This window comes from Sturnus vulgaris, chromosome 5, assembly GCF_052056855.1.
Source record: "Sturnus vulgaris isolate bStuVul1 chromosome 5, bStuVul1.hap1, whole genome shotgun sequence".
NCBI lineage: Eukaryota > Metazoa > Chordata > Aves > Passeriformes > Sturnidae > Sturnus > Sturnus vulgaris.
In genome coordinates, this window is record NC_142247.1 from 20,378,234 (window position 1) to 20,392,077 (window position 13,844).

The following is a 13,844-nucleotide window of genomic DNA, read 5'->3' on the forward strand; positions in this document are numbered from 1 at the left end:
GCACAGATAGTAGATGATTAAATTATTTTTAAAAGTCGTTGCAAAAAATGATACATTTTACAGATTAGGTGTGAAAAAGCATTAAAAGAGCAAAAATAAGGTTGAGTACCTTCCAAATTAATTTTTTCTCCTTCTTCAAAGGTAAACTCATTTTTATAGAGTTCTGCTGCATGGTGCATGTTTTGTTTTGAAACTACTGTACTTCAGTTAAAGCTTGGTTAATGGTAAATTATTAATTCTTTTCAGTTTATACTTGTTTTAACAATAATGGTTATTTCATTTGTACAAAGTGAGTCACTTGATGTTAGCCACCTATTTTTGCTTAATGTGATATGCTTTTAAAACAAATTTTTGGATATGCTTTGGGAATGTGTTTAATTTGTAGATACTATTTTATTTCAATTTGTTTTGAGGAAGCTAATATCATGGCAATTGTATAGGCAGAAAGACATTCTCAAATGTCAGGCTTCTTGGGGTTTGGGAGTATTGTTTCTTGATGTCTGAGTTTTACTCTTATCATTCTCACTTTTCTTAAATATATTCCAAAAATATTGTTATTACTTATCATATTTATTGCAATTTTTCTACACGGACTATATTTTAAAGATATTGAAATACAGAGCAGATCAACAAATAGCTAAACATTGAATCTGAGACATAGGTTTCTTGCTTATTTTATTAGTTTGGGATCTGGTTGTTTGGTTTTTGGGTTTTTTTGTGCTTCCTTTTTCTGCCTATACTGTCTGAAGTGTATTTCCTCAGTTATTTTCTGTGGGCTCATGTTCATGCACTCCATTGCAGGTCAGTTCCTCCTAGAAGAATCCCGCCTGATAGAAGCAGCTGAAATGGCAAAAAAAGCAGCTGAACTTGATAATATGGAATTTGATGTTGTTTTCAATGCAGCCCATATGCTCAGGTTAGTGCTTGTTTCGTGCTTGCTGCCTCACTTGATTTTCCTCTTCTTTTGGAGGAAAAAGTCTTTATAGCTTTTGCCTGTGTAGGATGCTTTTTAAAGCCCAGCAACTCTTTTGAATAATTCAATATTATTGCTAATAAGATACTAATAAATGGAATTAAATTGTTGCAGCATTTAGCACTTTGCATTTCTTATATTCTTTTTATTCTATTATAATTTCCTACCTTCAAAACTTCTGTTGTTCACAATCAGATAATGCATTTTGCTTACAAATGACAACAAGTGTTTCTTTTGTGAAGGGCCTTCTGTAGGATTTCCTTTCAACTGATTTTTAAAATTTTAGTGTGCATAGCAACTGAAAAGAGAAGACCATATTTCTCATCTGGATGTAAATAGACAATATTGAAAATTTCTGTTAATATCAGTAGGGAACACTATGATAATTAGAAATCTAAATATTCCAGGCTGATCATCAATTTGAGATACAAAGGAGCACTTAGTATTATTCTTAGAATCTGTGATTTAAAATGTAGTCCTATATTTAATTCCATTATATCTGAATAGAACAAAATTTTGGACTTCTATTTTAGTTTTTAAAGCTGTCAGACCTGGTTATTCAGTAGCACTAAGCTTCTGTCTGTGAGTTTAACATTATCATTAAACTCACATTACTGTAATAGGTATCCTCCATGCTTATTTTTAGGATCACTATCTAATTATTGTCTATTGTCCACTTAACAGCTATAAGGGTAGTTGATTTCATTTAGATGGTATCTAAGCATAGAAAATGCATGAAAAAGAAAATAAAAAATATATTTCATTAGCACAAAACAGTTCTTGAGATAATTTCTCTGCTGAAGATGCCTTAATAGGCTCATTTATATGTTTAGCATTTTAAATAAGAAATGAAAGAAAAAGAAAATAGTATAAAAGGGAAGGTAGAATCAGCTTTAGGCAAGTGACATGTATTTCAGAATTACGGTTGCTATACCATGATTATCAAATAAGACCCAAAAGTTTTTTGTTTTTTTAAATAACTTACTGCTTGTAGATTAGAAAGGAAACCAAGACAAATGGCTCAATAGTTTGACCTGACAGAGGTGTATGAGCTATTTTACGGATAGCTCTTCCCTTCCCCATGATTATTTTGTGAACAATTCACAAAGAATTGTTCACAAGAAGAATCCAGTAATTTGAAACATTTAGATTAATATTTAGAACTTCACAGACAGAAGCGTAGCAAGTTAGGCAAGACAGCTGAATTTAGAAAGGTATGGAGAGGTCAGATTGCTGATTTTACTGAGTGTGTAGTAGAAGATGGTTTAGAGGCATGATCGTGTGTATTATAAAAGTGGTGTTGTGTGTAAATCAGTACTATTTTGGAAGTAGGTTTAATAAATCTCCTGCTTTCTCTATGAGCACTGAATGTAGCGTTCAAGGTCTTTGAGGCTCATATATTTACATCAGAATAAGCGTAATTTTTCACTTTTAAAGTAACAGCTATGTTGCTGTGCTGTACATCAGCAATGGTTACCCTGCTTGATCTGGTTGGGAGTGTACTGTGTTTGGGAGGGCTTGACACACAATGAGCTTGGTGATTTTAAGTGCATTCTCAATTTTTACTGTAAGTGGAAAGCCAAAACCTTCAAAAATAAAGAAAATGCACCAAACTGAAACACTTAAAGAAAATAGTCCTGCTTTAGTTTAGCTAGAATCCCTTGTGCTCCTTTGGGAAACCCAGTTGATCTAATTTTTCACTCAATACTCAGCTCTCTTTGTGGAAGATCATGTCTTCCTAATACTCTCTGAGAGTCTAAAGTGGTCTGTAGGATTTAGCAAGAGTCAGGGTGGCAAAGCTGAGTACAGTGCTGACAAGCATCTGACTGATTTTTTTGCTAAAGGTTATCATTTTGTTTTCCGTCCTTGTTCACTGCTTTACTTAGCAATTAATTCAAATATATTGCTTCTGTAATGCTTGTTGGACAAGGGCAATGCATATTCATTCATTGTAACAGAGCAGCTACAAATCCACCAGGAGTCTGGCTCTTCAGAAGCAGATGTTTTTTAGGATCTTTAGAACAATGGGGAGCTGAGGTGATTCCAAGAGGGAAACAGATACCAAGACACAAAGGAGGACAGAAAGAAGGGAGTACTCCACTGGCACAGAGTGACACTGCTAGAAACTGAATGCTAAAGACAGTCATAAATGAAAGGCTGACATAATTTCAAGTAGGTGACCAACTGCTCTTAGATACCCTCGAGAGCTATAAAAACCGACTGGTAAGTGAGTAAGAATTGTGAATGAACTGCACAGCTGTGAGATAGAAAATACATTATAGAAGTTCACAGAGCATGAAAATGAAATTACTCTTGTGAGAGACATGGGATAAATTTTAAAGATGTGGAATAAGAGACAGAAATTGATATTAATGTGGATGATGCAAGGTTTTCCAAAATGACTGCAAGGTAATAACAGAAGCTTAGATTTTTGTATAGATTCTGATATTTTTTGTTTTCGGACCAAATATTTTACACAGTGATGTATTATTGAATTAGGAAGGAATCATCTTTCCCTCCTCTCCTACTACTGTTTCCACCTTTAGCCTAAGGACTGTCACAAGACTCAGAAATATGAAGACATTTCTTGGTTTACAGATGTTTTGGATGGAAAATAAACATACCAATCTCTCGCAATGCAATTTATTTTTCTAGTCTAGTGCTAAAATATTTTCCTTTTCTTTAAATCCCCCTACTTGCTGAGAAAAAAAATTAAATTAAAATGCAACCTAAATAAAAATTAACAACTCCTGAAATTTTTGAACTGGAGTGCTGCAAGTTAATTTTCTTTTTCTTAAATTTGCAATAGAGCTGTTAACTGGGTTCAAATGCAGTAGTTGTATTTATAGATAGCCTGTTCTCAGTTTAGCAGTCACATGAATGTCTGCTCTTTGAATCAGATATTCCAACATTGCTGATATCCTCTCTTTGTGACTGAATCTGAAGTAAAAAAAAATTAATTATTTAGTTCTGTTTGCATTATTGAAAGACCTCCCCTTTCCTAATTACATTATAGTTATTAATTTTTTTTCCCGAGCGACTTCTGTAGCAACCCACTAATGCTATGCAAGATGATTGAAGTCATCTGTAAGAGGGGTGAGATGTGGGATGAATGCAATTAATTTCTTTGCAACAGTCTGGTAACTTTTAACTTGCATAATGCTTGTCTGTAAAATTCATTTTCTCAACAAATTTGTTTTCCAGACAGCTTTCTTCAAGGGTCACGCAGCCATTTGGGTGGTTCTTAAAGCGGTATCTGGTGATGTGTTTTGTGTTTGTGCTCTTTGCAGTGCTCTTGCTCAGAGGGGTTTGCAGGCTGAGCCACGTGTTAACAGGGCTGCTTGGCTCTCCTAGGCCAGGTCAGCTGCCATCAGCTCCTTAATAATCATTCAATTATTTCTGGAATGCAGGATGGCACTGTGGGGGCACTGCCATAAAAATTAGGAGCAGGAAAAGAATCTCACCTTTCCTCCATGTGAAAACAAATTTAGGAAAAAGACCTCTTCGCTTAAAAGCACACTTTGTAGGAATATTTCATTTTTCCTTGCTTTTGGGAGAGGGTTGTTCTGGGAAAATCTCATGTGACATGAAGTTACAAGATGTCTATTGGCTATTGAAAACAGAAATCTAAATTAGAGCAATACTATGTGACATGATCTTTATTTTTCAATGATTTTCTGTTGGAGTATTTTGTCCAGAATACACTGACCAAACATGGAGTGTAATTGCTGATACAGTATCATAGGCACAATATAACCCTATGTTATTTTCTGAACATATTATATTCATCCTTTATATACTATCTATGTGCTTAAATATATATGTATGGCAAAGCATATAGTCTATATAGAATTTGAAACAAAAACAATGTGGATGAATGGTTCATTGCAACAGAGCAGCTGATTATAAAACCTGATTATAATTTTGTTTTTACACAAAAAGGTCCATTAAGAATGCCAAGTGTCAGCATTCAGCATTTTTAAATAGGAATTGCTGAAGAAAATTTCTTTGTAGGCGTGCTGACATCTGTGATTTTACTGTAAAAATCAACAGTCTGAAGCCTTGTACCATGCAGTAGGCAGGTTAAAACTATCCCTTTCCCACTCACATATATCTAAATCAGTCAGCATTGGTGGTGTTTTTCTCTTACAATAGTATTTTTTCCAGTGAACAATGTAAAAATCAAATGAATATAAACTGATTATAGCGGGGTGTCAGGAGAATCTAAGAGTGATGTGTTGTCAAGCATATTTATTAGGTGTCACTGGTAGTCAGCTGGAGCTAAATATAGGGAATTGTTTGGTTTGGAAGCTCAGGCTGAGAGATACGAGAGAATAAAAACTGGACACCTTTTTTTCCCTTAAAACGATATTGGATGCTAGTTGTTAGTGGGGAAAATTGGATACGTTTTCAAGATCAGTGCTCATGAAAAGATTTAGGATAGAAGTTAAAATATAGCCCATAACTTTGAAAAAGACTCTCTTCTGAACCTCTCTCTTTCCCTTTCCTTCCTCTCTGTTTTTTTATCAACATTTTATCTAATATTTTACTCTAATGTGAGTTATGTTACTTTTAATAGTGTCCTTCCTTTATTTGACATTGATCCAGAGCTCTTTACTGCTCAGTGGCATAGAGTTACTGCAATTTCCTAACTCTGTGCCTTTAATTTTTCTCAAGGGAAAGCTGTTTCAGGGCTTAACATAATTAATTTCTACCTTAGATTTGCGGTGAAAATGGGAACCAGAATTCTCAAGCATCTTAACTAAAGGAACTGTTGCTTAATGTCCTAAAAATGGAACTAGCATTTTCCTCACCAGGTTACTGTGTTGTGCATTCATTTCTATAAATTGTTTTTAATGGAGAACTATCTATTCAAACTGATTTCAACTTGGCAATTAATGATCCTTGTTTCAAGAGGTACATGTGGCAGGAAAGCAATGCATGTATTTCCACTGGCATAAAGGGGGGGACAGGATTTTAATGTGTTCCATACTCACATGCCAGGAACTCTTTTTGGAGGTGAAGTGTACCATTTGTATTTGCCTCCTGGGAAAGGCACCTTGTTTATTGTATGTTATTTCACCACTTTCAGAAGTGATTTGTGTCCTGACAGTTCTGTGCAAACAGGAAAGAAGAAAAAAAAAAAAAAAGCTCTGTAGCATGTTTCATTTTATAGTGCCTTGTTGTAAATCCTGAATTTCCTAAGTATAAGATTATTTTTTTTGCAATCGTTTCAAGTGCTACTGATGCCCAGCAGGAGTGATTCAGAAGCAGGTTGAATGAATATTTTTAGACATTCAATCTTTTCTAACCACTGCAACCGCTGAGTCAATGATACATGTGCAAAGTAATTTAAAACAGTTAACAGGTATAAACCAGGTTCTATTTAGCAAATTGTTAGTCATGAAGTGGTTTCAGGTTGCACAGGAATTACGTGAGAAACTTCAAAGGGATTATCTTTTCTCCCTTTCTACTCCCAATACCAATAGCTGTCAAAATATATTGTTTGGGATTACATGGCCTATCCATGTCTTATGGCTAATGTTTAAAATCTGTGTGGATAGAAACAAAATTAGAGCACAGTTTAATAACAAATCATGTAAAGGCTCATGTAATGAACAAGGTAAAACAGGTGCTGAGTTAATTGATACCTTTTCAACTAGTAACTGTTTGCAAAAGCATGAAAAGAAGGAAAAAAGAAATCAAACAACCAACCCTAAAGCTGTATCCTTGTTTTCTAGTGTTTCCATTTTGTATCACAGAAATGCATCTGTAATCACATAACAAACACACATATGCTGAAGATCTCCTGTCCTAATTCTCCTATGAAAGGACTTAGTGCTTCCTAGGAAAATAGCAAGTGACTTTAGTAGAAGATAAGACCTGAGAGTCCTGCTTGGCTGTTCTTACAGATTGGCCATCTTTCTCTTGACGTGGGTGGGATCAACTGATATTCAGTGGCCAGAATTAATAGCTAAGGGGAAATTAATGTGGAGACAAAGCGAGGAGAGAGGAATTGGAGAGAGGTGATAAAAAGGGCCTGTTGAGACAAAAACAAGTTTGCATTTCTTTGGCAACAGACTGCATTTTTGTTTGAAGACCTTAAACCAAAAAATCAGGAGAAGAAATAATAAACTAAACTATTAGGAGCATGTAGATGCTGACAGTAGTAAGAAGAAAAAGTGTTGAGCTAATACTGTGTCAGGTACCCATAAACTCATCTTATTCTCTTGGAATATGAGATTTGCATTTAAATGCCTGCTCAGAATTATGTAAGTAAATGCTGAAATGAGAACTCTTTTCTAAAATAATTCCCTCAGTCATGGAAACCTAGTTTTCAGAAATCTTTATGTTCCCTGACTTTTTTTTTACTTTTTTTTGCTGGAATTATAGTGGTTTTGGGAGGGAATACAGTGAGAAACGACATTATGGTATAATATACAGTTTCAGAATTTAAAGTATGTCTGATAATAAAAAAGTAAGCCACGTTTTCTTCTGGTGAAGACTGGCATGTCTCTTTTTTTGTATGAGATGAGTGTTCAGCATTTTGTATTTCTTTCTATTAGGTACTAATATTGCAGAACCAAAAAGAAAATGAAGTAAGCTAAGAGATTGGACGATTTGTGCTAATGGACGTTCTGAACTATAAGAAAACTTTTAGGTTTACATATTTAGTGCATTTGTTAGGGTAATATCCTTAAATAGCAGGGAGTAGTTGCAGTGTTGAGTTTTTAGCTATGCTTCTTTAGGTGTGGTTTCATTTTAACGTGAGAAAAATGAGGTGTAACTGTGTTGTTCTTTTCCATCCTGATAGACAAGCCAGTCTTAATGAAGAGGCCGAGAAGTATTATGAAATGGCAGCAGGATTAAGACCTAATGTAAGTACCTTCTTAATGATATCCATTATTTAAGTTGATGAACGTGCTATGGTACCGAACCCTTTGTGTTGAGGAGAATTTCCTGGAGCATTTGATCTCTCAGCCTGTGTTATATATGTTCTTTTAATAGTTAATTATTGGGTAGTCAGATGAAGCTGTTCATTTGTCAAACCAGTCACTGCACTTTCAAGTTGCCTCAGTGAAATGGTCTTGCCATAAGTCTTACTTGGCTAACATACTTGGGAAAGACTTCTAGATTTAGATTTATTTATCTATGTTTAAATGTGTTAAGTTTGGAAAGCTTTTCCAATTCCATCTCTTCACTAGTAAAAGAGAATGATAGGCTATCCTGTGAGCCACAGTTTAAGGCATTTTTGATAATACATTTATGCATTTTCATTTGTCATGAACTTCTGGCAAATGTTCAGCAAACATAAAGATGCCTATCTCTGATGTAGTTGTATATTGGCAAAGAAATACTTATTGTTTGAGCAGATATAGGACTAAGTGACAGATTATTTTTAAGAAGAGAGGTATATTTCCAATTTGCATTGCATCAGGAATTAAAGAAATAAAATACTTCGTACTTACCTGTTCAAGGTAAGTAAAAAGTATTTTATTTCTTTTCAATAACCTTCACATTTGGATGAAAAAATCATAAAGGGGACAAAATTTATTTTAGATACGTAACACTTTGTATATGCGATAAATCATATCTAGGAAAATTTCGCAGAAGTCTATAGTGCCAAATTTGAGGATACAAGTCAGCAAATGCAGTAAAAAAAAAAAAAAAGAAAAACCCAAGTTAAAAAAAAAGACATAAAGGAGTCTTCAGAGCTAAGAATGGAAAGCAACAACAGCTAAGACTCAAAACAAGCTAACAAAATATAATTAAAAAAAACCCGTAATGACTTATTCATATTAAATGACAGATTTTCATACTGTCTCTTAAGAACTCTCAAAAACCTACTTATTTCATTACTTCATACTTTGTGAAATAACAATAAAGACTGTGATTCATAATGCTTGTATGATGCAAGACATTTTTGCCGTTTTTTCTGAGATGATACCTTAATGTTAAAAGTATTCCCTCAGCTGTCTGCAAATTGGTACAATTACTCTTTTCTGTGCTTCATTGTATGCTCAAAATGCTTCTCAGAAACTAAGTTTATTGTGTATAATCCTATATAAATATGGTTATATATGCAAGGTTTCTCAGAGAGCTTTGGAGTGACTGACAGCAAGCTCATAGCAATAGTACTCTAAAGATTAGGTATTTTTGATTATTGATGACAAGCTTTACATGTTATGACTGAAGTATCCTTTTTGAAGAATAAGATTATCAAAACAATTTATTGTAGAAACTTTCTTCTAACTTTGATTAGTGTAAGTAAAAATCTAATAGGTATTGGTGTTCGGCTTTCTTCAAAAGATTATACTTTTATATTCAAGATGATAGTTTAATTTTCTAGCTAAGCATATGGTTCATGACTTTTTTAAAGAGTATTTTATTGGTGCAGAGTGGGAAACTTGTATCCATTTTCACAGCCATTATCAACTCTCTGATGACTTTACAGGGGCATGTCTCAAAAATGTAAACAAAACCAGAAGTAGTCATATTTTTGTTATTGTTATTAAGTCTCAAATTTACCATACTAGTTTCAGACTGGGAGGAAAAGAAGCCGCTTGAGGTGGCTTACTTGGTGGTAAGCAGTTCAATGCATACATAGTAGGACAGAAGCTCCCAATCTTTCCAAAGGAATATGGAATGAAAATTATTGAAGAACTGTGTACTTCATGGCTGCATCTGTGCCAATAAATGAAATATGCCCAGAACTATTCTCTAGTGCTGATTTTACCAGCTGCTTAGAGTGCGTCCAGGTATTGTCCTAGAGACTGCAGTGGCCCAGTGCAGCGTGGTGTAGAAACCATACTCACAGCCTGAAAACCACCACAGTTGATTTTGTTATTTTGTATGTAGCCTGTGTATCCTCTCACTGTCTTAAAAATACAAAGGATCAGCAAAATTATGTGAGTCATAATGATAAAGAAATATCATTAAATAGAATAAGTGCTTGAAGGATCTTTGGTTGGTTGGGGTTTTTTGTATCCATCACTAATGGTCTAGAAACATTTCTTGACAGAAAATTCAAACTGCTAGATGTATTCATGTGATGTAATATGCAGATTCCTACCATTCCATGTATGTATAAACACATACCTATATGTATATTAATGTGCATCTGTTTAGCTGCTAAATAGGTCTGTCCCCAAATTTTCTGTCAGTTTACTGTGGCAGCATTGAAGTCTCATTTCTATGCAGTGGATCAGCCTTGTTACCAGTATAATTAAGTGCTCAAAGGATCTGTTTAACAAGTCTTCCTTCTTCTGGTGCTTCAAACAGTACTGTTTGATATGAGTGAATTATGGAGCAGAATCCTAAGTAAACTGGCACTCTGCTTTTTTTCCGCATTACTTTTTCCTTTGGTTCCCCAGTCACTTGGCCAGATCCCAAGTTGAAGATCCATTTCTTTGTTATCAACTTCCTTCTTTCACTGTGCCAAGATAATTAAATTATCACTTATTCTTTAGAATAACTTTACACCAAAGCCTGGCTCCTGAGAGGTTTTCATCTAGCATAGCCTGAAACAAATCTCAGATTTCCACTCTCTTGTATCTGTTTCCTTACAAATATAACATTTTGTATGGTATCTCTAATATCACTACTATAAAATACAGTCCTTAAGAGCAATAAGAGATTTTAGTAATACTGTAAATGCAGTCTTTTACTGATTATCAGTGAATTTTTTATGCTTGTTTAGCTATCATGACACGGTTTTGTTCTCAGCATTGAATTTTCCTTTTGCATCCCTTTCTTTGGTTTCTCAACCATTCGTGTTGCTTTTGGAATGAAGCAATACTCTATGCACAATTCCTCATCTGCTCCCTAATGTATAAGGCCTCTGGATCCAGAAACTGCTCTGCTTAGCTTCTGTACACCCATGTCCAGTTTAAATGGCTGTCTGATTTACTACTTTCAGAGGTACTTAATTGGCTATTTTAGTGGTTTTTCCAGACAGCAGTCTCCACTCTTGCATTTGTCTCCTAGACAAGCCCTTTTATTTCAGTGTCTCAGAATGGAAGAACAACAGAGAGCACCGATATGCCTGCATGTCTGCATGTCTCATTCAACTAATCCATTTTTAGAAAAATGGTGACTAGGGCAGCTAAAAACATTGCCAGAAACACAGTATTCAGTTACGGAAAATGTAACTTCTCTGAAATTTGCAGGCTATTGTTTTTAAGAAAGCAAGCATAAAAAGATTTTATTTTTGCAATATTGGGGATGATTCATTCATCACTGAACTAATTCTGAGGTCTGAGAAAACAAGTCTTTTTTTTTCTTTACAAGTCTTATTACAATGAATAAAAGTATTTGCAAAGAAAATATAATCAGTAAAGGAATGACTGATTACAGCAAAGTTGTGTTAAAATGTATATCCACATCTTGAATGCCATCCTTGCTTTTGGATACACATTCTGTCTGCAAATGGTAAAAGAATTAAAACACTTTGATATAAGAGCTGCACCAGCTGAAAAGGAGTTTGGATGCAAATTAAAAACAAGTCTGGCTGTATTAGTGTTTGAGATATAGACCTAGCTGTTTTCTTAATAATGTTCACAATTGGCCTTATTTAGAGTAGGCAGGTATTTATACTCCATGAAAGTAATTTCCAGACAAATTTCAGATGAGAGTATTTTCTGTAGAACAGTGCTGCTTTGAAGATGGGAACAATTTGTCTTTAACTTTATTGAAGAAGCAAGCATTCTCAAGGTTATGTCTATTTTAGCTTTCAGAGACTCGACTTCTCCTGGACAGCCAAGGGACAGAGAGGAGTCCAGGAAGCAGTTCAGAAAACAAACCTTTTATTTGCAATTAATTATTTCTTACAGGACTCTCTTTTCTTCCTTCAACTCTGTAGGCAACCTGCAGAGATTAGTCTCCCTAGCCCCTTGATCTTTATGAATGCTTTCCAAAAAAATACGTTACTGCATTGTGTGTTGTACCATGCTCAAAACAAAATCATTTTAGAGCCTTCTCAGTGAGAAACACGTGTGTTTGTTCTAGCAGTGTTGGCTTGAGTGTACATTAATCACGTTAGTCTAATTTTAGCAAATTCAGTTGCATGAAGAAATGAAGCCATAAGTTTCTTGGACAATTTATACAGTAATTATTCTGAGTGTGAGTATAGCTGAAGAAAAGCCGTGTTCAGAGATGATTTCTGGGTGCCCTACATGTTGTAATCTTCACAAACCAGAAAATTCTTCTAGCAAGTTGTTAGGCACTCTAAAATACGAGCTTTAAGCTTGCTTTGTTGTGGAAAAATCAGTCATCCGGAAACTGTCTTTAAATTGGCATTCTTTACAAGAATGTGAGATACCGACTTAAGCCTTTGTTCAACTTTTAAGATATCATTTGTGTAATAGAGCTGCGTTTCTAATTTTTTTAAGCCTGAGCCTGACTGAAGCAGCCAGTCTTTATAAACTGCTCTAGAACCCCCACATATGGCCAATGGCTTTTGAGAAGAAAGGGCACTTTGAAGTGTGACCTCAAGAGTATTAAATGAAAGGGAGCTCACCAGAGCCTTAAGACTTTGAGCCACCACCTTGAGCTGATTGGCTTAGGAGCATTCCTCAAGGAGGTGCCATGACCTGTAAGTCACTACCATCCCAACCACATATTAGTGGTGCTTGCAATCTGGAGCTCATGACAGCTTTAAGCCCCATGTCATCAGCACATTGTCAGATACAGCTGTTTCCACTCTACCACTTCAAAAGGGCTTGATTAAATGTCTTACTGTAACAACATACATAAAGACACACACACAGAGTGAGGGGGAAAGGAGAAATGTACCTATAAGCAAAATAAATACAATTTCCACTAGATGGTTTAATCATGATGTGAGGGACTAAACCATTTTTTGACTTGAAGGGCTTATGTAATCAGTTAACACAATATCATATTAAAAAGCAGTTTCTACAAGTGCTTCTTTTATTTTTTTCCCCCCAGTGCTGGAGTACAGATTTCATGCCAAGGGCTTCAGGCTTGCCATAAGCCCTACCTCAAGCTGTCTAACTGGTGAAAGAAGAATGCTAGTGATTTCTACATAATTGACTGTAATTTCATAGGCACCTTAGAGATAACATGCTTTCACTGCCTTCTTATGGCAAGTGTTCATAATTCATGGGGTTTATTCATGGCAGGATTTCTGAAAGTAAATGCTTCCAATAGTACATACATCTTTTAAAAATAAAGTAAATGTTGTATTTTTGTCTTGAAACATATGTAATCAAGATCTGCTTTATTATGTATTTTTTTCCTTCAGTGTTTCTGTGTCAAATTTTCCTATTTGATTTTCTCATGAACATTCAGTAATTGCCTCATGTAGCTTTACCAGGTTTGGAGTAATTGTGAGGGAAAAATCTTAAATTCATTTTGCCAGCTTTGTTAAGGACATATCCTGTTATTGCCAGGGAGAATTTTCATAAACTTTTTTAAGAGCTTCTAGTATGTTAAGTCTACTGATAATGGCAGTAATGGATGGGTTAACAGATTCTTGCATTGTCTGCAGCCGATCCTCAGTTGACAGAAAAACTGGCTACCCTGGATCGATCCAATGTCATTGCCACACTGCTCCAGGGGTACAGCAGATCCCTCACCACTAATGTGTCTATTGCTCCTGCAGCTCTTTTGAACAGGTCTGCCTAGTCCCTGTTACTCAAATGCAACTGGAGTGCCTTGCCATCCGTACTCCTGGTTTCTAGAGCATAGTATGGATAAAACTGATATAATTCCCTACGGAAACAGTGTATATGTGGTTTGAACACTGTGTATTATTGCCAGTGAAGCATGACAATTGACAACTGCAAATCCTTGTTTTAAAATCTTCTGCCTGTTTGCTTCTTTATTCAAGATAATGAACACATGGTAA

At 35.1% G+C, this 13,844-nt stretch overlaps 1 protein-coding gene across 1 annotated transcript in view; it reads left to right on the forward strand.

Moving 5' to 3' along the window:
* TMTC2 (transmembrane O-mannosyltransferase targeting cadherins 2) overlaps window positions 1-13,844 on the forward strand; it is a 233,093-nt gene that overhangs the window by 202,552 nt on the left and 16,697 nt on the right. The window contains exons 10-11 of the mRNA XM_014888760.2: window positions 802-916; window positions 7,788-7,851. Coding sequence (XP_014744246.1) covers window positions 802-916; window positions 7,788-7,851 — 179 coding nt within the window. The remainder of the gene's footprint in view (window positions 1-801; window positions 917-7,787; window positions 7,852-13,844) is intronic.